This window comes from Girardinichthys multiradiatus, chromosome 20 (assembly GCF_021462225.1).
Source record: "Girardinichthys multiradiatus isolate DD_20200921_A chromosome 20, DD_fGirMul_XY1, whole genome shotgun sequence".
Classification (NCBI taxonomy): Eukaryota; Metazoa; Chordata; class Actinopteri; order Cyprinodontiformes; family Goodeidae; genus Girardinichthys; species Girardinichthys multiradiatus.
This window is the reverse complement of record NC_061812.1, coordinates 47344620-47368822: the sequence shown is the minus strand read 5'-3', so window position 1 is coordinate 47368822 and position 24203 is coordinate 47344620. Positions and strand designations below refer to the sequence as shown.

Sequence of the window (24203 nt, the reverse complement as noted above, 5' to 3'; positions counted from 1 at the left end):
CAAGCTCCTCATTAAGAAGTATGACACACAACTTCTACACCCACATCCTGAGCGAGTATTCGCAGAGAGGAGAAGGTATTATATTCTACAGGGACGAGAATCTCTCAGACGCCACTAGTACACCTGCATGGAGCCACCTTTCTGGTCTACTGAAGTAGACAGAGAAGCAATAGGGGATTATCTTTAAATGCATGACCACTAGCTGTATGCACCTTGAACTATTGGAGAGACATTGATGCCTTCCTAATAGGGACTACGCTGTTTTTGCTCGTCGTGGCAAACCATTTGAGAATATGGCAGACATAGGAACCAATTTCAGAGGTGGACTGCAGGCCAGCTTTCAAGCCTTAGAAGCACCTCTCCAAGAACAGCTTGTGGGCCAGCAAATGGAGTTCCGCTTCAACCCTCCAAATTCTCCACATTCTGGGTAACATTGGAAAGAAAGATCAAGTCCACCAAGGCAGCTCTTCAAGTGGTGCTATGAGATCAGACTATTGCAGAACCAGTACTGCAGACTGTGTTGATCGAAGTGGAAGGGATACTCAGTGCAAAGCCGCTTGGGTATGTTTCCTCAAATGCTGCTGATCCAGACCCAGTCACCCGAACCTACTGCTTATGGGACAATGTGATGCATCACTGCCACAGGCCAGTTACACATTCAGTAATTTGCTGAGCAGATGACTATGGCGCCATAACCAGGTCTTGGCAGACCATTTTTGGTCCAAATTCATATACCATATACCAAATTCCTGACCTGCAGAAGCAGAGCAAGTGGCATGAGGACATGGACAATCTACAATCAACTGGACAAGTCGTGATGGTGTTTGTCTGCAACAACCCAGAGCCCAGTGGCCTATTGGCAGAGTTATCAAGACGTGTCCGGGCTTGGATAGTCGAGTCAGGGCAGCTAAAGTGAAGATCAAGGGACAAACCTATCTGCGGCCAGCATGGGAAGCGGAAGAGGACACCAACCGAGATAAGACTTTCCTCTAGAGTTCAGATTCGTAACAGAATTTGGGGCTGGTTGTGTCAGAAAGGGTTTATTGGTAGTGAAATTGTTGTAGTTTTATTTGTAGTATCCCTGTGCTCTTAATTTGCTGATACAGTCTGTGACATCACTTCCTCTTAAGTGTGCTGTCTCTGTAGTTGGTGCAGGTTTATTGTAATGGCGGCCAGCCCATGTGCGTTCCTGACTAAAACTTGAGTTTATTGCAATCTGTTGCACTGCAGTTTATGTAAAAGTACATTATAGGTTTGTATTGCATATTTATATATGTTTAATTAGTCTGCATGCTCTATGAGTGCATTTAGCAGGGGCATAGGAGTTAACTGACTTCAATTGTTACCTTAATTTCATTCTATAGGGCATAGCATACCATCTCTATTATGTGCTGAATGTTGCTTATATTATCCTCCTTAATTTAATGTATATGTCTGTCACGGTCCTTTGAGTTAGGTTGTAACATGACATCGAACCCTCAAATGGCTCATATTAGTTATGTGGTATACTTTGCTACTGCACTTACTCTGTTTAACCACTAGAGGACTCCAGAGACTGCATAATCCTTAAGACCTTTAGACTACCGAGTCTGAGAAGAATTGTGTTTTTTTTTTCCATGATTTAGTGTACAGTCTTCAGAGTATTGCAGCTATTTTCATTTACTGTATAGCTTAACATATGGTTGTGTAATATGTAGTACAGTTTTTTCAACGTCATTCTTTGTATTTGTTTCTTTAGATTACACACTTTCTGATTCAACTGTAAGTTTGTTATACCTTCTGTCCAACTGCTCATTAAAGTGAGGTTAAATACTCTCTGTGCACATACTCTCTGACCGAAGTAGCTGTCCTAGAATACAATCTGATCAGCAAATAACCTCTAGAGTTCCTACTTTATCACAATGCTTTAATTGCCAGACAAATCAACAAAACATCGTCTTACTGCAGCTACACCTTGTTTGATATTGATTTGTCTAGCAAAATATGAATAACCCATTTAACACATTGTTTTTGATTTCATGGAATGTTCGAAGATTGACATATCAATCATCTCCCTGTGACCTCAGTAAGCTCATTTGGACCAAATTCAGGCGATCCGGCCTTTTTCCATAGAGTATTTGATAAGATACCAGATAGTAATACTAGCCATTTACGTAATTGGAGGAGAATTTAGCTGTTATTTGGATCCATACCTGGACAGACTCTCCGGAGCCCCTCTACTTAACATTCTTTCTGTACACACCCTCCAGAACTTAATTAAATCTAAAGCTTCTGTGGATATTTGGAGACTACAGCACCCAGCTGATCGTGATTATTCGTTTTATTCCCATGTACACAAGTCATATACACATATAGATTATTTTTTAGTTGATTCAAAATTAATTTCTAATATTGAATGTAGTAAATATCACAAAATAATTATTTCTGATCACAGCCCAGGCAGTATTCATTTTAAAATAAATCTTCCCAAACAGCTTTAATCCTATGTTGCTTGCTGACCCATCTTTGAACAGACATATTAGGGATTAGATCTCTCTATTCATTGAGACAAACGATAATTTTGAGGTTAATGACTCAGTATTATGGGAAACTTTAACAGTTTATATTAGGGAACAAAGTATAGCTTTTGAGGCAAGATGTAAAAAGGCCAAGTGAGACAAATTAAAAAACAATTGAGGAGGAAATAAAAACTGCAGACTGAAATTACCAAAACTCTAAACTCCAGGCAGACTTTAACCATGTTCTTAAGCTACAATATGAATATAATACTATACTTTGAGAACAAGTTAGTAAAATGATTATAAAATCAAAAGAGAAATTTTTGCACTTGGTGAAAAGCTTCATAATCTATTGGCGAGGCTATTAAAAGGTGATCAGATGAAGCGTTCCATCCATAGTTAGGTCTAGTTTTTGAATAATGTGGTCAGATTTGCAAGACATTAACGCTTCAGAGTTTTACTCTGATATTTATTTATCTAAAACAAATGCTACAGAGGAAGAGATTGAACATTTCTTTATGTTGTTGGCTTTTCCAAATTTAAATTCCACTCCTAAGGACTATCAAGACTTAGATTTCTCTACAACTGTGGTGCTGCAAGCCATAAAAGCATTCCCCTCTGGAAAGGCACCTGGCCCTGATGGATACGGCCCTGTGTTCTATGAAATGTGTGGACAAATATTGGCCCCGTTGCTCCTAAGAACGATCTATCAAACGTATGAAAACAAATGACTTCCATCGTCTCTATGCGAGGCGAATATCTGTGTTTTTTTAAAGAATGTAAAGGATGATGCTGATCCGGGTAACTATAGACCTATAGCCTTACTAAATTATGATGTAAAAGTAATAAAAATGTTAGCTACAATGTTAGGAAAAGGCACAGTGCAAATTATACATCCTGACCAAACTGGGTTTTAACCTGGGAGATACTTTTTTTGTCATGTTCATAAAATTCTAAACGTTTTATATGCGGACAAAAGACATATTATTGGTTCTGTTATTCTTTTTTGATACTATAGAATGGCCATATCTTTTCAGGGCTCTTAAAAAGTTTGGTCTCAATTATACTTTTATAGAGTGGGTTAAAATTTTGTATACAAATCCCAGATCCTCAATTCTTACTAATGGAAACCAGTATAAACAATTCACTTTGGGAAGAAGGGTCAGGCAAGCTAATCCTTTATCCCCTCTGCTGTTCAACACCGCATTAAAACCAATAGCTTTAGGGATTCGTGAACACCCTGACATCAAGGGTTTTAAACTGAGTGCGATAGAAAACTGTATGATATTGTATGTAGATAATTTACTCATTTGTTTATCTGATCCCAAAACGTCTATTCCTATTATTTGGATTTTGTCAGCTCATTTAGTCAGTTATCTGGGCATGCCATAAACTGGGGAAAAAGCGAATGCATGCCTTTGGGGGACAAATTACCTCAAAAATAGCGACTCTGAAGGACTCAGGGTCTTTCAGTGTAATCAGCAATTATTTCAGTTACCTAGGGTTAAAATTGACAAAAGATTACAAAAAATTTTTAAAGCAAATTTTTATGACTCAATTGAGAAACAAAAAAAAATACTGTGGCCTGGAGGACATTACCACTGACCATGATTGGACGAGTCAATGCAATTAAAATGATTAGTCTACCAAGATTTTTAGACCTGTTTCAGAAACTGCCAAAAGTGTGTCGTTCTTTGAAAACTTGGACCCGATTATTCTATCTTTTGTTTGGTGGTGTTGGGACCACAGCCATGGGTTACAAAATAACAAGCCATTAAGAACTTTTCTGGAACTTTTAAAGTAAATCGCATTAACCTACTTCCAGCACAGCCAGAAACGGGGGTAACAGCGGACTTCCCGTGACGTCACTGTCCGAATAAAAACCCCGCTTTTGCAACAAACTGACCTCTTCCACGCAGGTCCCCAGCGGAACTGGACGGAGGGACACAGCGCGCTAATATCTCTTTGCAGACAAATAGACATAACTCTTCAAACTGGATCCAAGAGTGTCATACGATCACGCGATCATATGCAGTAAGTTAAGTAGGAATGAATTGCTGTTTGTGTATCCGGTATTCATTCAGGAACGGGGTAATTAAGGCACAAGCGTTGCTTGACCTTTCTCTCTCAGGACCAATTTTTCCGGTCTGAAGGAAGGACAACGGGACAGCATCACCATGACTGAAGCAGTAACGTACAGTTTGGCCAGCCGACAGAACGAGCCACCCCACACCACAGCTACGGAGGTTAGCTGCAGGTTAACCCTTTGTTCACTGTGGATGCTTTCCTCAACTTTGTCGTCCCGGACAACGTTTCCTCAGCATGGTTCACATAACTCGCTGTCCGCGCTTATGCGTTTTAACCCCTTTTATGTATGTGTTTGATTCTGATGATAAGCTATAAGCTTCTTTTGTTAGGTCCAACTGCTAACAGCTAAGAACACGTGCTTGCCTACAGAAAGATTTGGTTCTTATTCAAAATAATATTTCCTTAAATATTATTTTACTATTTCCTTAATAATAGTTCTTTAAATATTATTTTAATAAATAAAGGCAGCCAATTAAACACCATTGACAATTGGTCATCCAGAAGGTTGGTTTTATTCAGCAAATCATTCTTTAAAATATTATTTTATTAAAATAATATTTTATCTATTTTGCCTATTGAATGGTTATCTAAAGGTATACCAATTATTGTCTAAGTTGGTTCAAAGACTAACATAACTTCATTTCCAGATTCTTCAAGATAATCCTTGGTTCTAAAACATAAACATTGCATGGTAATGTTGCATCACTCTTTCGGTCATGGTTTCAATCATCTTTTATCAACTTGTTTATATTGTACATAGCCCATTAGTCTTCGTTATTCTTTAATTCTGCTTGGTAGTTTAGTTGGATTGTTTTAGCATAGTAAAGAGTTTGTTGATTGAAATATGTTTGACTTTGAGTTGACTTATATTTGTTAATAAATTCTTGTATTTTAAGAAATTGTGTGAATTCATTCCGTGTGTGTGCAGAGTTATGCTGTTCAATAATGTCAGAGCTTGGCTCATTCCTTTCAATTTTGTCCTAATACCACCGCCTTATTGGCCTGGTATTCACAGGATAACCCTTAACAGACCGAAATATTATTTGATAAAATATTAAAGTATTGATATTAAATATTAAATAATATATTCATATTCAGTGGTTTAAATCTCATTGGATATCTAGGCCCACATTATAAATCAACAAATAAATGAGGTATTGAACTGCTAATTTTTAAACATTATTGTTGGGCTGCTAATTCCAGGGCCCTTACTTATTGGAAACGGGGGAGTTCTGCAAACAGAGAAGAGCAAGGAAATAGTCCCCAACTTTGATGTCTCGTACTCGTCGTCTTCTGCTTTATCCGGGACCGGGTCGCGGGGGCATCCCTCTCCCCAGACACCTCCTCCAGCTCCTCCGGGGGGAGCCCAAGGCGTTCCCAGGCCAGCCGAGAGACATAGTCCCTCCAGCGTGTCCTGGGCCATCCCCTGGGCCTCCTTCCGGTGGGACGTGCCTGGAACACCTCCCGAGGAAGGCGTCCAGGAGGCATCCGGTATAGATGCCCGAGCCACCTCAACTGGCTCCTCTCGATGTGGAGGAGTAGTGGCTCTACTCCGAGCCCCTCCCAGATGGCCAAGCTCCTCACTCTATCTCTAAGGGAGTGCCCGGCCACCCTACGGAGGAAGCTCATTTCCGCCGCTTGTATCCGGGATCTTGTTCTTTCGGTCATGACCCAAAGTTCATGGCCATAGGTGAGGGTAGGAACGTAGACCAACTGGTAAATCGAGAGCTTCGCATTTCGGCTCAGCTCTCTCTTCACCACAACGGACCGGCACAGCGACCCCATTACTGTGGCAGCCGCACCGATCCGTCTGTCGATCTCCCGCTCCATTCTTCCCTCACTCGTGAAGAAGACCACGAGATACTTAAACTCCTCCACTTGAGGCAGGAACTCCCCTCCAACCTGAAGAGGACAAGCCACCCTTTTCCGGTTGAGAACCATGGCCTCGGACTTGGAGGAGCTGATCTTCATCCCAGCCACTTGACACTCGGTTGTGAACCGCCCCAGTGCATGCTGTAGGTCTTGGCTAGAGGGGGCCAGCAGGACCACGTCATCTGCAAAAAGAAGAGACGAAATCCTCTGGTCCCCAAACCAGACCCCCTGCGGCCCCTGGCTGCGCCTACAAATCCTGTCCATAAAAGTTATGAACAGGACCAGTGACAAAGGGTAGCCCTGCCGGAGTCCAACATGCACCGGGAACAGGTCCGACTTAGTGCCGGCAATGCGAACCAAACTCCTGCTCCGCTTGTACAGAGATCGGATGGCCCCTAGTAAAGGGCCCCCGATTCCATACTCCTGGAGCAACCCCCACAGGGCATCACGAGGGACACAGTCGAATGCTTTCTCCAGGTCCACAAAACACATGTGGACCGGTTGGGCAAACTCCCATGAACCCTCGAGTACCCTGTAGAAGGTATAGAGCTGGTCCAGTGTTCCACGGCCGGGACGAAAACCACACTGCTCCTCCTGAAGTCGGGGTTCGACTATCAGCCGGACTCTCATCTCCAATACCCTGGCGTAGGCCTTACCAGGGAGGCTGAGGAGTGTGATCCCCCTGTAGTTGGAACACACCCTCCGGTCACCCTTCTTATGTAGGGGGACCACCACCCCAGTCTGCCAATCCAAAGGCACTGTCCCCATCCGCCACGCAATGTTGAAGAGGCGTGTCAACTATGACAGCCCCACAACATCCAAAGACTTGAGGTACTCAGGGCAGATCTCATCCAACCGGTAGTCCTTCTCCATGGCCTCACCGAACTCCTCCCAGGTCCGGGTTTTTGCCTGTGCCGCCGCCCGGGCCGCGGCACGCTTGGCCTCACGGTACCCGTCAGCCGCCTCAGGAGTCCCACAAGCCAACCACAGCCGATAGGACTCCTTCTTCAGCTTGACAGCATCCCTTACATTCCCTCTCTTTTTAGTGCAATATCCATGTTTACCTCTTCCGTTATCCCTCATTCTCATGAGTGCAGCATCACACAGTCACGTGACCGCCGCTAACCAATAGAGAAGCAATGTTAGCCAATAGCCCAACACAAAAGGGAAATGCACAGGGAAGCATGTGAAAATTTGCTGCAGGTAGGTCTTTAAAGTTGTTTATGTCGGTTTGTTACCTTCAAAATAAGCTTTTAAATTAGTTAAATGTTGGTTTCTCAAACAATTGCAACTGGATTTGAATGAGATGAATATTAATTGTAATGTGTCGTGTTAATGTGATTTATGTTATGAAGTGTTGTTTTGTCTAAATTTACAAGTCAATGTACGTTGTTTGTATGTTGTTTACGAGATTGAAATAATATAATGCAGTATTATTATTGATTGAAGTGTGTTAATACACATGGATATATTTTATAATGTCATATTGTATATTGATGTGTAGTAAATAACATCTTATAATTTGGTTTATCTTTTATATGAACAATGCAACAAATGTTGCTTGTTTATTTAAACTTTGAATTGTGTGCACACGGAGGGTTTACTAATTTACCTTGATTTACAATTTAAACAGGCCAGGTGTCATACTGATGGCAATCTACAGAGAGGCCTAGAGCCTGAATGGAAGGATATACCTTAAGGAGGATTCACACTGTTAAATCTCTATTCTGAAAGATTCCACTTGCTCACCTCTTTTGGTTCTGCCCCCAATTATCTGGGTTTTGGTCTTCCATATTTAAATGGTTTTCTAAATGTTATTCTAGAAATATTAAACCAGATTACGACCTCTCAATATCTGGATGTTCTATCAACAATTCGGGACTACAACTACAACTGATGTTTGGTTGGCATCACAACTTGGAATGGTGGTTGCTGAAAAACTTGTGCTTTGACTTGGAAATCCACCAATTCTCCAGATTTTGATCACTGGCACAGAGAAATGGTCTCTTTGATACCAATGTAACGTATTTGTTTTGAAAGGATGGAAAGCCAACATAGACATTTGGCAATATGGGAACCTTTCCTGGCTCAAGGCCAGATTATGACATATGTATGAGGGGACTTCTAGTTGAGGCAGCGCCATGCGAAGTCCAGGGTTTGAACCACGCTTGAACCACTTTAGTGATATTATGCATCAAAAATTACATAATATCTCTTCATATACGTAAACAATAATCAGTTGGACAACAACAATCTCATCTATGGATACCATGGCTAAAAAATCTCAAGCCAACAAGATAGAGCAGGACACAAAGGCCTCGGAAGCGGCTGCTAGCTCAGCTTGTCTTTCTCGCAGACATGTCACGGAGGCAGCTGCGAACGTGCAGCAGGTGATTCTAAAGGAGTTCCAATTATTAAAACAAGAATTGTTAGAGAAAATAAACAAAAAGACTACAAAGACCCAAACGGAGCTATGCAGCTCGATCAAGAAGCTTAATAAAGACTGGATAAAGTTGAAAGCCACACATCCGAGTTGGATAATGGAGTTACTGCTAACTCCGACTCTATCACAGCTGTGGAATCCGACATGTTCAGCATGAAAAAGAGCTCACCTTGCTGAAAGCCCAGTGCAAAGACTTGGAGGCTAGATCACGGCGTTGTAACGTCCACATCATGGGGGTAAAGGAGGGCAAGAGCAGGGAAAACATCCATTTGAGTATGTTGCTTAAATGCTGAAAAGCGCTCTTGGTCAGGAAAAACTGCGGACTCTGGACAGGGCGCACGTCCGCACCAAGCCAACAAAAGATGACCAGCCACTGAGGGCATTTGTGGTGAAGTGTCACTATTTCACGAAGAAGGAACTAATTCTTAGAAAAGCAGCTGAGGCTGGGGAGATGATAACCGCAGATGGCGACCATATCCACGTCCTGCCGGACTTCACTCAAGCCGTGAGTAAACAATGCGCTGTTTTAACCGAGGTAAGGAATATGCTCTGTGGCTGCAGTGGAGTCCGCTATGGGCTGAAGTATCCAGTGACGCTGAGGATTGGTACTGCAGATGGACAAGAGACGACCTTTAAAGATCCGAAGCATGCAAAGGAGTTTGTTCTGAAGAAGTTGAGTGCTTGAAGTATGTCCATAATCGTCACTGTTAACTCCTTTTTTCTTTTTCTTCACCGAGGTGTACGCATATATTTGGAGTAATTATGTATGGTCAGAAGAGTTAATAATGATGATAGATCTCTAGAGTCTGATATTATGGTTTGAATATGTGTTGTTATAGCACACTAGGCTGGACTGGGATGGACTGGGAGAACTGGAAGTACAGCAGTCTCCTTTTGAGACTGTCTTTGTTTCGTTATTATTAATATAGTTATTGGTGCTTTAACTGTATGTTTATTGGGGCCTGCCATAGCAATGCATAGGAGGCATTGAATGCATTGCGAAGCAATGCATTCAATGCCTCCTAACTGGACTCAAACTGGCCTCAAACTGGACTCTTTATTTTTATTTTTCTTCCGTCCAGATGAATGCGGCCCGAACCGCAGCGTGCACCCCCACAATATATATATCAAAACGTCCGGCTCGGTCCCGGGAGATGTGCTATTACTTTTATTGGCGTTTCGAGTTACCATGGCGACGTAATTAACGAAAAACCGAGCCCCAAAATCCCATAGGAATGAATGGAGTCAGGGGCGGAAGAAATCCTCAAAATTCACTGTTTTTGAGGCTCTACTGTATCGCCATACTTTCACCTAGAAACACAGTTTGACTTTTTGAGGCTCTACTGTATCGCCATACTTTCACCTAGAAACACAGTTTGACTTTCAGTTTATAGAAAAATCCGCCGGCTTTTCAGAAGTGAAAACGGTTTGTTGATAACTGCTACGGTTTCTCTAAAATTTGACTCAAAGCGACACAAAGTTTGTGAGAAAATCACAATCTTAACAATAGAGATGGCAGTTACTAGAGTGTAGAAAGAGGGGATTTTTTAAGGAAAAATTATTTTTAACTGGCACTAACGGCCACAGATTTTGCTCTACAGTCACAATTTTCGGTCAGATTGTAGGGCCGGGCCTCTGCTTTCACACAATAACTTCAAAATTGTTCTAGGTCTGATAGTTTTCTGTCAAACACCCCTCGATCACCAAGAGTCAGTAGATTTCTGTAGGCCTTCTCCCATGTATTTTCAATGAGAACTTGACCTGTAATCCATGAGTGACACCATTTATTTCAATAATCCTATTTTATACTATGAATGACATAGAGCTATGAAAATCTCCATGATTGGGGACGAGGGATGGCTGTCGACCACAGTTTAAAATAAATTCAAATACCATGTACGGTTTCCGAGATATTAGACTTTGTTCGGGAGCATGTTCAGGCATTTTTGTCTTTTTTTCCATTTTCCCTCTCTTTTCACCTTGTGTTGTGCCTTTATTATTATATTTTCAACAAAATGTGTTAATATTCTCGATCCCCTGTCCGTTTTGATAAAAGCGGTCCAAGAATGACATCGATCGCCCCTACGGTTTCCGAGTTATGGCCAGTCGTTCGGGAGCATGCGCCTCCATGTTATAAAGCCAGGCCAGGGGCAGACAGAGAGTGAGGTGCTGCGTGAGTGAGAAACAGCAGGTGTCAAGTTACACTGACGCTCTTTGCTGATTGGCTGATTCATTCCTCACTGTTCTATTTATAGCTCTGTGTATCTCCTACTGTATATGTCTGGATGTGATTCTGTCTTTCTTTCTGCCTCTCTGTGTCTCACACACACCCACACACAGACACACACCCACACACAGACACACACCCACACATGCATGCATGGATTACTATCTTTCTGAGGACTTTGCATTGACTTTCATTCATTTCTATGGCTTAAACCTGACCCGACCCCTAACCCTTTGACCATCTTCATAGGAGGCAACTACATGTTGTGTGGGATACTTAAACACCATGTACTGCTGTTCCAACACCCAGACAACAGTGATTGACCCTAAAGGGCAATGTCTTTCATCAACCCTCCATGCTTACTAATGATTATTTAAAGCTTATAATAACATACACAATGGTTTTAGAATAGCAAGCATGTTCTATATAACTAATAGAAATAACCCAGACCTGAAAGGACAACCATGCTTGATTTTCAAAATAAGACAAAACATGCTCTACAAAATAAAAGCCTTTAAACAATAGATGATTGCAGGAGTGGGCTTCACACTACTCTTGGGGCTCACCCAGTATTGGAAATAGGACCATGTTGGCCTTTTAAAATAAAGCCTACTGAAACTTTAAAAATAAAAGCCTCAACCCCCCATAGTTACTATGGATTTTGTGAGCTCACAAGAGCATAGAAAATGATTTTTAAATAGCAATCGGGTTCTATTTAACCAATGCAACTAACCCAGACCTGAAAGTACAACCATGCTGGACTTTCAAAATAAGACAAAACATGCTCTACAAAATAAAAGCCTTTGCATTTTAAACAATAGATCATTTCAGGACTGGGCTTCACACTAATGTTGGAGCTCACCCAGTGTTGGCCTCTTAAAATAAGGCTTACTGAAAATTTCAAAATAAAAGCCTCAGTCTTCCAGAGTTACTAGTAATATTTTAAGCTGATAATAGCATAGAAAATAGCATAGACAATGAATTTCAATAAAAATAGCAAGAGGCAGGCCCCGTCTAAATTTCTTCCGAAATTTTCTAGTTTTACCTGTTATTTACCCCCTTTTAACCCTTCTTTCCCCTGATGGGCTAATGCCTTCTTTGACAAGTTCTTATCATGTCCTCAGTAAATGCAGCTTTGACAAGCACCACTTTTGTGAGTTGGAATGTGCGGGCCAGGGTCATGAAAATCTGTATACTTCTGAAGCTTGTGATTCAGGCCTGGTGGAGGACGTTTTCAGTAATTTGGCTATGCCTACTCTGGATTACTCAGATAAATATAAACTAGAGAATGGTATTACACTATCAGAAATAAATGAGGCTATCCAAAAATTGAAATCTGGTAAAGCAACTGGGCCTGATGGATTTTCTATCGAGTTTTAAAGAAGTTTGCACCTAAATTAGTCCTTTTACTTTTAAAACTCTTCAAGGAGGCACTAGATAAGACGGCTCTATCTGCTACTATGACACAAGCAGCTATTTCATTGCTACTCAAAAAAATCAAACGATCCCTTGCTGTGTGAATCGTACCGTCCACTTAGTCTGCTGTGTGGTGATTATAAGATTCTTGCAAAAATCCTAGCTGACAGACTTGAAGGTGTCCTTCTGAAACTAATTCACCCAGACCAGACTGGCTTTGTAGCAGGTAGGCAGATATCCAGTAATATGCGATGTGTCTTCAGTGTTATCTATCAGCAAAATAATCTCGAGCCCGAAGTATTAATTTCTCTAGACTCGCAAAAAGCGTTTGACAGAATAGAGTATAATTTGTTGTTTACAGTTCTTCAAAAGTTTGGACTTGGTTCAATCTTCTGCTCTTGGATTACTATTCTATATTCAGCACCACATGCATCAGGGCGAACCAGTAAGGTAATTCCTAGCTTCTTTCCCCTTTAACGTGGTACTTGACAAAGGTGCCCTTTAAGCCCCCTTTTATTTGATATTGCTATTGAACCTTTGGCAATCAAAATTAGGGACTCAGCTCATTTGCTTGCTATACAATTCAATTCAATTCAAATTCAAAAATACTTTATTAATCCCAAAGGGAAATTAAATATATATACAAATACAAATACTATACAAAGAAAATACAAATGAACAAATTGTCCCTTTATGCCGAGGACATCCTCCTTTTTCTTTCTAAACCCAGTACTACAATCCCAATTGCTCTAAATCTTATTGAAACAATCGAGCAAGCATCTGGCTACAGACTAAATTTATCCAAAAGTGTATTATTCCCAATTAATTTTTTTAGCTTCCCCTTTACAGTCAACAAAGATTGCTTTGACAATTTAGGTGTTTGTGAAACAAATAATTGCAATTGCATGTTTAATAAAAATGTACTAAAACACTATATAAGGCCAAACTGGATATGGAAAGGTGGTCAAAGCTCCCTCTTGGCTGTTATCATTGTTTCCAACTTTATCAGAACAAATATATTTCTATGTTCATTTGGAACAAAAACATCCCCAGAATTAGGAAAGAACACTTAGAAAAACAGAAGGAGGATGGTGGACTATCTCTACCCAATTTTCTTTATTATTGGGTTACAAACATCCATAAGTTGTACTGGTTTACAGACTCTTCGGACTCTGAAAGTCCAAATTGGGACCACCTGGAACAACACTCTAGCAATCCGGTCTCACTAAGCTCTTTGATATGTGGCCCTTTACCACTGAGCAAATGTCATTGGACGAATAATGTGGTGGTCCAAAATATGGTTCCAATTTAGGACTCATTTTAAATGCAGGCAGGCACTATCTGCATCTCCCATGCAGTCAAATATTAATTTCGCCCCATCTTTGATAGAATCATCCTTCCAACAGTAACATAGGAGAGGCATAAAATGTGTAAAGGGTCTTTTCAAAAGAGGCCATTTCATTTCTTTTGAGCAACTGAAAAAAGACTTTGGTGTCCCACAAACAGACTTTTTAGGTATCTCCAAGTGCGTAGTCATGTAAAGACCAATTTCTCTTTAACATTCCCCAAAAAATATGGCTGGATGAATGTTTGGACATGAACCCAATAGGTAAAGGCTTGGGGTCAACCATATATGGCAAGATTCAGTGTGTTGCATCTCCATCACTTGACCATTTGAAAAACCTATGGGAAGAAAAACTAGGGGAATCCTTTACAGATCTGGTGCAGAATCTGGTGCAGATTCCAGATGCAGGCATGGCCCTGCTGACCTCTGTCATATGTTCTGGCTTTGCCCCAAACTTTAAACCTTTTGGGAGGCAGTTTCTAGAACAATACCATTTATGTGTGAGAGAAATGTCAAACCAAGCTCTATAACTGCTATATTTGGGGTTGCCCCACCAGGTATATCAATACCAGCACACCAGGCCAATGCAATTGCATTCATTACACTGCTTGCAAAATGTTTATTGCTCAATTAGAAAAAAGCTGGTGTTGTAAATATGAATCTGAGAATATTATTTAATATTTAATATTAATATTTTAATATTAATATTTTATCAAATAATATTTCGGTCTGTTAAGGATTGTCCTGTGAATACCAGCCCCATTAAGGCGATGGTATTAGGACAAAATAGAAAGGTGCGAGACGAGCTCTGGCATTATTGAACAGCATAAACTCTGCACATATGTGGAATGAATTCACACAATTTCTTAAAATACAAGAATTTATTAACAAAAATAAGTCAACTCAAAGTCAAACATATTTCAATCAACAAACTCTTTACTATGCTAAAACAATTCAACTAAACTACCAAGCAGAATGAAAGAATAATGAAGACTAATGGGCTATGTACAATATCAACAAGTTGATTAAATATGATTGGAAATCATGACCAAAAAGAGTGATGCAACATTACCATGCAATGTTTATGTTTGAGAACCAAGGATTATCTTGAAGAATCTGGAAGTGAAGTTAAGTTAGTCTTGGAACTAACTTAGGCAATAATCAGCAAACGTTTAGACCACCCTTCACAATGCAAGATCAGATAAAATATTATTTTAATAAAATAATGTTTTAAATAATGATCTACTGAATAAAACCAACCTTCTGGATGACCATTTCACATCAGTGTCTAATTAGCTGCCTTTAGTTATTGAAATAATATTTGAAGAAAGATTATAAAAGGGGTATTTTGGAAAAGAGCCAAATCTTTCTGGAGAAATGGGCTTAATGGTGTTTACTTAGTGCTGCCACGTGTTCTTACCGGCTAGTCGTTGGGCTAACAAAAGAAGCTAATAGCTTAGCACCAGAATCAACACATACCTTTAAAATACCAGGTTAATAAAAGGGTTAAAATGCATAAGCGCGGACGGCGCGTTATGAGCAATGTTCTGGTTAAAACCACCCTTTAAATAAAGTTTATCTTAACTTTAAAACATACAAAGAATACGAACCGGCCTGTGTGCTACAGATAGCATGCTAGCACAAAGATAGCCGAGTTCCACAAAACAAACTTTATAACATGAAAATGTTTAGATCATTTCATCCTAAACCTATTTGTTAATCTGCCCAAACCTAACCTCTGACCATGGTGAGTAAACGTTGTCCAAGGGCGATGAAGTTCGAATAAACGTCCACAGTCAACAAGCGGTTGACTTTCAGCTAACCTCTGCGTTCGCTCTGTGAACAATAGCGTTAGCGCCGGAGAGCTGGGCGGCTGTTCGTTACCGTAACACGGTGGTGCGAGCCGTAGTCTGTCCTTCAGACTCGGCTTGTAGAAACAGCTTCTCTGCTGGGGATCTCTTCGACACAGTTTTGCTTCTGCGGAGCTTCGGAGAGAAAATGTAAGCAACTCTCACCTTAATTTCCCCGCTCATGAATGAAAATACCGGATACACAGACAGTATTTCATTTGATCGGTGATCGTATGGCTTCCTTGGATCCAGTTGCGCGCTTTGTTCCCTCCTATCCCGATAGTCATCAATGTGACAGAGAGCGATATGTGGGAAGGGTGGGGGTCTTATACGGGCAGTGGCATCACTGGGAAGTCCTCTGCTACCCCCCTTCCCACCTTCGGAGTTGTGCTTTATTTTGGGTAATGGCGCCACAGGAAGTCCGCAGTTATCCCCTTTCCTGGCTGTGCTGGAAGAAGGTGAATGCACTTTATTTTGAAAAGTTCCAGAAAAGTCTGTACCGGAGTTTTAATGTGGAAATCCATGGCTGTAGGTCCCAACTCTGGTGGATAGAATGTCCCATGTAAAGACTGAAATTTTGAAACATACTGTCAGTGACTCTGTTCATAGATTCAGTATAACCTAGCAGCCATTTCTTTCATATTTTGAGACTCAATTCCCTTAAAAATAACATGTTGTCCAGCCCCTCCTCCACCTTTTTTTGTTTGTTTTTTTCTGTCCCCTCTTTGTTGAACTTGATCTCTATTAGCACCTGCTGTTGGGATTGTATTGCCCCGTGTATTATTTTGTTTCTGAATCTTTAAAATCAATAAAAAAGATTTAAATAATAACATATGTATGAATGATATTTAACACTTAAATTCAACAGTTTATTTTCTGGTAAGTTGTTTCTCTTATTTCTCATGTCTAGTTTTGGTCTGGCTTTTGGTTTTTTCTTTGTTTTGTGGTTTGTTTGCCTTTTTTGCTTGTCTATTTTGTTATAAAATGGAAAAAAATGAATTAGGACCTTTACAGGAATAAAACCAAAATTTCCCATAAATTGCTGTAATTAAGTTAAAATGCAAAAATATATACAGTATTGCCTTCTCATTATGAGGACAATCTCAAATAATGTGACAGCATGTACAGATATGGGATAAAACTATGACTATGAAATGTTTCGGTTCTTTTCAGTCTAGTTTTAACACAGCTCAATAGAAATTACATTAAATATGTGCTATAGTTCATAGGGAATTCACATTTGCTTCAACAATAAACAACAGAAGGCACTGTTGCTTGAACATAGTCGAGGTATTTTATCGATCCATTTATCCATCCATCCTGTGTACTAGCTTGTCCTTGGTACATCTCCAGCAATGATATAGTGAGAGGCGGAGTACACCATGGACCATCACAGTATGTGTAACAGCATCTTAACTTAAAAAAGGTTCCAGGATAAGGATCAAGAAGATGACTCATGAATTGGAGTTCTTATTGAACCAGTCTGAAATCATTTAACTTTAACCTCTCATGAAATGTCCTGTCCAGTGAGCTGCTTTTAAGAGCCCACACAGCAAATATAGCTTAATGCTATGTATCAAATGATTGAAGTGCATTTGCAGAGAGCTTGTTGATTTAAGTATGGATGTCCTGGTCCGTTAACCAAGGTCAACAAAATAATGCAAGTGGCATGTTTTAAAATGCCTTTTCATTCCCAACACTAAAGGTTTTCTGAGCTTTAGAGGGCACATTTTCCAGGATTATTTTCTTTGATTATGTGAGATTTCTGGTTCCTGAGCTTTCTTTTGTGTCCTGTAAGTTCATAATTTTTCAATATATCTATCCACCATGTGCCTGCTGTTGCCGCTTTGGTCCTTCGCCACCACAAACCTTGGCAGTACAACCAGACTATCAGAAGGACCATGCAGGCAGAGGGCGAGGAGATGGTTACTTTCTTTGAGTACCTCTGACGCCAGACGGAGAAGAATACGCACCAGTCTAAAGATGTGGTGGGGGAGTGATTGCCCTTTTTGGGCTCAAGGCTGGGGATTCAGGGAAGCAGCCCGTGGCGCTACTGCACCTCCACGCCACCTCAGAGCAGACGTCCAGCTTGGTGGCGAGTATGGTGAAGTCACCAGAGAGGTGCGCAGACAGCCCGAGTTCGACATCTGGCATGTCTTCTGTGAGAGTCGGCAGTCTCTGAGGGACTGACCGGTGTCATGCCATGCACAGGAGCACCAGTCAGGTGTGCTCCATCTCCAGGCATCGGGACGCCACTCAGAGAAACACTACCTAGCCATTCCAGACCCGGACTCCGTGGCCAGTATGCCTCCACTTCTTTTCTGGGGCGCCTGCTCCATATCTCCAGAGTGCAGCTAAGCACACTTCACGTCTCAAGAATACAGCAGCAGGTGCCATATTGGCTGTTACAGCAATCCCTACGTCCTGCTCCAGACGGGTTCGAGGACGAAATAGCCTAAAATTCTTGCTCCAGAGGGTTTCCAGAACAAACCGCCTCACATTCTTGTGTTCTTCAATGAGGGTGTCCAGGTAAATGTATCCCGCCTACATCTCCAGTGCCTTGTCGAGGGTTCCATCATTACTCTCCGGAGCTCCATCAAGGGTTCTCCAGGCTTCCACGCTAGTCTCCAGGGCTCCATCAAAGGTTCCAGCCCTCCACCCTCCAAGGTTCTTGTGTCACTGCCGTTGGTCTCCAAGGTTCCTGCGTCGCCGTCATTGTTCTCCAAGGTTCCTGTATCACTGCCGTGGTTCTCCAAGGTTCTTGTGCCTCAGATCTCCAGGGCTTCCTCTTGGCCATCCTGCTGAACTCTGTGCCTCCTCTGGACGACCACCTGGCCGTCCTCCTGAACTCTTGTTTCTTGCCCTCCTTCTGAGGCGCCCTCCGCCCACCCCACTCGGGTTGTGTTTTGTGTTGTTCCTCAGTGACAAATGGTGTGTAGTTTAAATTCCAAGTACCAAGTCAAGCAGAAGAAACGTCTGTTATTGTCTGTAACCTTTACATCATTTTGTCAATGAGAAATTATATTTTTTAACATTTTTAACAGACCAGTTTTGCTACCTTAGGAAGAGATGAATACTTGTTCAACCAGATTACCAAATTTGTGCAGCAAGCATAAAAAGCAAGGCTGCTTCCTTTTATTTTACTGCCAAATTGTAATAAACACTTCAAGCAAAAAAGGTGTTGAAAAAACAAAGGTAACAATTTGCATTGACTTTTCTGTCAATTTTAAGCACAAAAGACTGAAAAGAATATTAACATAAATGAAGCTGACAACTTAATATTAACAAAACTGTAGCTATAAAATTAAGTGGGCTCAGTGTGTTTAAGTGTTTAGTCATTTCATTAAATTTTGTATTTTATTTTTAATACAAAATATGAAGCTTTAAAGATGGAACCACTCAAGGTCCATGCTAACTGGTTCCTTATTTTTCCAGCTGAGCTACAGTGAGAATTTTTACATTACATCTAAGCATAACTTACCTTGTCTAGCCATTGACTAATATAGTAATTATGCTGTTTACCAACATGTATGTAGCTTTATATGGAATATAAAGCCAAACAATCCATCTGAAGTCATGCAGCTGGGAGAATGAATTAAAAGTGGTTTCCTTATTGCAAACTGACTGACGATCCAAAATTGCAAGCTCTTGGGTTTTCCATCTCAAGCTCTGGCTGATCTTCCCCTCCCCAAATGCAACCACCCAGAAAGTCCACTCCCACAACATGCACAAGTCGTGCCGGCACCAATGTACCTGTTTTCATTTTTGTTCCTGTCACGAACAGATGAACCATTTCCGCATTTGGAAGGAAAAGGGGTGACATATGATGAATAGTGGGGACAGTAGGGCAGAAGAGGAGCAGAGAAAAAGATAGAGATGACAAAACACAAACTCCACTTTATACATGAATGGGAAACCTTTCATGCACACAAACACGCACAAGTTTAAATGGAAGGACTTCAACTGAAATTATAGTATGAGCTAGGATCAACAAAATGAACTATTTTAACAGTAATGGTCTCAAACATACAGAGTTGGTTAATACGCTAAACTTCATTAATTAGAATGAATTAATTGTATTACTATAAAAGAGCAGGTCACGTCACGCACAAAACACTATGTTTGTCATTAATACCTTTAGAAAAACCTTCGTCTCTCTTGGAAACTTATTTTATAAGGTTTTTACAAATAAATCGTTTACAAAATCAAAGCTTCATAATAGTAATCCAATGTGTGTACATCCTAATGATAGTTTCACTATGAGAGGCAGAACGTTTACTCTGGAGCATTTTTACTGCACTAAACATCTCTGTCAGGGTAAATACAGGAAGATTTGTTAAAGCTCCAATGCACACAGTAAAGGATAAATGTTATAGTACCACTTTTAAACATGAGTTAGAGTGTATTATTCACAGATTAAGAAGTATCTTTATTTAAAGTATATTAGGTAGAAGATGCTAGATGGAAAAAAGGACAACGCCACAGAGATCAGTGAAACCTGAAAGGAGCAAAAGACAAATCACTTAAAATGTGGTTATGGTTTGCACAATAGACATGTATTATATGTGTCTCTTTCCATGTAGCATGAATATTGAAAAGGTTCTGGTATACTACTGCACAGATTTGTTCCATGATGATCATTTTACAGCAGTCACTGAATTAACATTAATCTTGTGTTCTCTTTTTTCTTATCTATAGGTTGACACATTTTCTCAACAGCACTAGTTTAAATGTGTGGCTGAAGGGCAAAACATAGTCGTGAGTACTCCATGGACATGCGCGCGGACAAGTCCGCAATTAACACCACCTTTTTCCGTTTTGTTTTTCAAAGATGCACAGCGAATTAGTTCTGCCTCCCCGTCAGATGTTTTTAATGGCAGAAAGTGTGGTAAATGTAGGAATTTGTCACTGGAAATTGGTACACTAGACTATGAAGCTGTGAACAGTGTGAGCGGTGTCCGCGCTGCTCACAGTACGCCCAACTATGTTCTGCCCTGTAGAATTAAATAACACTAGTTTCTGGGATTCAGTTAAGAAAGTGTCTTATGTCATCAAACAGATTTAACTTACATGGAAATTATCTGCTCTGTTTGAATAGGATCTGCCATCATCTGAGAAATGTTTCATTTCTAAGCCTCATATATGGTCATTAGTTAGTTTTAAAAATTGCTTCAATTAAGCTTAAATTTTTTAGAAACAAGTTTAATTGAAAGAAAGAACAAGCTCAAAACTAGTGCATTACTGATGTATACAAGTATACATGGGTGCCTGATTAGGTTATTTAAAGTGGAAGCAAAGTGGGAAAGATATGGAAGACACATTTAGCCCAACCACCAACCCACCAGTTTGACATTGTGCACACCCAAAAATCTTTTACAGTGACCTTAGTGATATTATCCCAGATACCGACAACTGTACTTTTAGAGCTTTACAATATATCAAATTGAAATGTTTTACCCTATTCATAATGAAGCTATATAGGTTTCACTTTGTGAAATGAGTTACAAAACAGATTGAACTTTTTCATTTATTTATCTATTTTTTTTGTTGACTTACCTGTATCCAGTTTAAATATATAGTGCCAATTCACAACACATGTTGTCTCAAGGCACTCTACAAAGTCAGTTCAATCAAATCATAAAGATTCCATGTCAGGTACATGCATTCCGATTGATCCTACTTATCAAACAGTGCAGTCAGATTCAGTTTATTATTCAAATTGGTTAAAAATATGTTCTAATTAAGGAAATCCAGCTGATTGCATCGAGTCAGTGACTTGCAGTATTCACTGCTCCTGTATGAGCATGTAGTGACAGTGGACAGTCACTTGCATGGTGTCGTTGACTGCAATCCCTCATATCGAGGATGCATGTAGCGACAGTGGAAAAGAAAACTCCCCTTTAACAGAAAGAAACCTCCAACAGAACCAGGCTCAGTGTGAGTGGCCATCTGCCATGACCAACTAGGGGTTTGAGAGAACAGAGCAGAGACACAAAAAGAAGAGAGAAGCACTGATCCAGAAGTATTTTCTATGTTAAAGAAAAAGAAAACGTTAAAGAGGAACTAAATCCCAAATCAACTTTTTTTTGTGAACAAACTGGATCTTAAGCGTGGTATCTTTCATGTAAACTGTCAAGATCTGCCATTTTGTTCTTTGTTTTTGTTTACTTTGCTGTTAAAGGTTTTCCCTGTTCCTTTAATTAGTAGTTTACTTTTTTTTTTAGTTTATAGTTGCTTAGAGTCCTGTGCTCGTTTACATGTCCTTAGATTTAGTTCTTTCTTGAGTTACTATTTATGTAAGCTTATATTTAGGTTTCTTTTCCCTGTTCCTCCCAGTTAGTTTAGTGTTTAGTTTCCCCTCCTGTCTCCGCGTTCTCTAGGTCCCGTTTCCATAGTAACATATTCCCTCAGTTCCCTGCAATCTGTGTTATTTAACATCAATATTATGCAATTTTTGCATTGTAATATTGTAATTGTGTTTTATTTTTGGACCTCTACTAGTCACGGATTGTCCATAATGAATACCATGTTCAAGCATAAGGGTGTTCATCAGTGCACTTGGCACCAGGACACCCTAGGCAGGAGGTCGATGATCGACTTTGTTGCCGTGTCTTCAGACCTTCGGCTGCATGTTTTGGACACTTGGGTCAAGAGAGGGACTGAGCTGTCCACTGATCAACACCTGATGGTGAGTTGGATCCGCTGGAAGAGGAGAAAGCCGGACAAACTTGACAGGCTCAAACGTATAGTGAGGGTCTGCTGGGAATGTCTGGCAGAGCCCTGGGCCAGGAAAGTATTCAACTCCCACCTCTGGGAGAGCTTTGACCACATTCCGGGGGATGTTGGAGACTTAGAGTCCGAGTGGACCATGTTCTCTGCGTCTTTTGTCAATGCTGCTGCCCGTAGCTGTGGCCGTAAGGTCTGCAATGCCTCTGGCATCAGCAATGCCTGAACTCGGTGGTGGACACTGGCAGTAATGGATGCTGTCAATTTGAAGAAGGAGCCCTATTGGCTGTGGTTGGCTTGTGGGACTCCTGAGGCGGCTGACGGGTACCGTAAGGCCAAGCGCGCCATGATCCGGGCTGTGGCAGAGGCAAAAACTCAGGCCTGGGTGGAGTTCAGTGAGGCAATGGAGAAGGACTACCGGTTGGCCTCAAAGCAATTCTGGCAAACCGTCCAGCGCCTCAGGAACTGGAAGCAGTGCTTCGCCAGCACTGTTTATAGTGGGGGGTGTAGAAAATCACTGACCTCGACTGCAGACATTATCGGTGGTGGAAGGAGTACTTCGAGGATGTCCTCAATCCTGCTGTCACGCATTCCCTGGTGGAAGCAGAGCCTGGGGACTCGGGGTTGGACTCTTTCATCACCCAGGCTGAAGTCACAAAGGTGGTTAACAGGGCTTCATGGGGGGATGAGATCTGCCTGTTATGGTTGACATGCTTCTTGAACATTGCATGGCGGTCGGGGACAGTGCCTCTGGACTGGCAGACCGGGGTGGTGGTCCCCCTTTGTAAGAAGGGTAACCGGAGGTCGTGTTCCAACTACAGTGGGATCACACTCCTCAGCCTCCCTGGTAAGGGCTATGCCATGGTTTTGGAGAGGAAAGTCTGGCCAATAGTCAAACCTCAGCTTCAGGAGGAGCAATGTGGTTTTTGTCCTGGCCGTAGAACACTGGACCAGCACTACACCCTCTGCAAGGTACTCGAGGGTTCATGGCAGTTTGCCCTACCAGTCCACATGTGTTTTGTGGACCTGGACAAGGCATTTCAACTGTGTCCCTCGTGGTGCTCTGTGGGGGGTGCTCCAGGAGTACAGAGTCGGGGGCCCTTTATTAGGGGCCATCCGGTCTCTGTACAAACGGAGCAGGAGTTTGGTCCACATTGCCGGGCACTAAGTTGGACCTGATCCCGGTGCATGTTGGACTCCGGCAGGGCTGCCCTTTGTCACTGTCCTGTTCATAACCTTTATGGACAGGATTTCTAGGTGCAGCAAAGGGCCGGATGGGGTCTGGTTTGGGGACCAGTGGATTTCGTCTCTTCTTTTTGCAGAAGACATGGTCTTGCTGGCTCCCTCTAGCCAAGACTTACAGCATGCACTGGGGTGGTTCGCAGCAGAGTGGGAAGCGGCTGGGATGAAGATCCGGTCCTCCAAGTCGGAGGCCATGGTTCTCGACCGGAAAAAGGTGACTAGTCCTCTTCAGGTTGGAGGGCAGTTCCTGCCTCAAGTGGAGGAGTTCAAGTATCTTGGGGTCTTGTTCACAAGTGAGCGGAGAATGGAGTGGGAGATTGACAGAAGGATCAGTGCAGCTGCCGCAGTAATGAGGACACTGTGCCGGTCTGTTGTGGTGAACAGAGAGCTCTCAATTAATCGGTTGGTCTACGTTCCTACCCTCGACTATGGCCATGAACTTTGGGTCATGACTGAAAAAACGAGATCCCGGATACAAATGGCTGAATAGAGCTTC

General features: G+C 41.4%; 1 protein-coding gene across 25 annotated transcripts in view; it reads right to left on the bottom strand.

The window, feature by feature from the left end:
- The window catches only part of nfasca (neurofascin homolog (chicken) a), a 252025-nt gene that overhangs the window by 11071 nt on the left and 216751 nt on the right, over positions 1-24203 (bottom strand). For 14 of the 25 annotated variants that reach the window (XM_047348117.1, XM_047348116.1, XM_047348122.1 and 11 more), the window contains one exon: positions 19493-19510. The exons of 6 other annotated variants lie outside the window; for them this stretch is intronic. In XM_047348117.1, coding sequence (XP_047204073.1) covers positions 19493-19510 — 18 coding nt within the window. 5 more of the 25 variants (XR_007035484.1, XM_047348132.1, XM_047348134.1 and 2 more) reach the window with 2 other exon arrangements.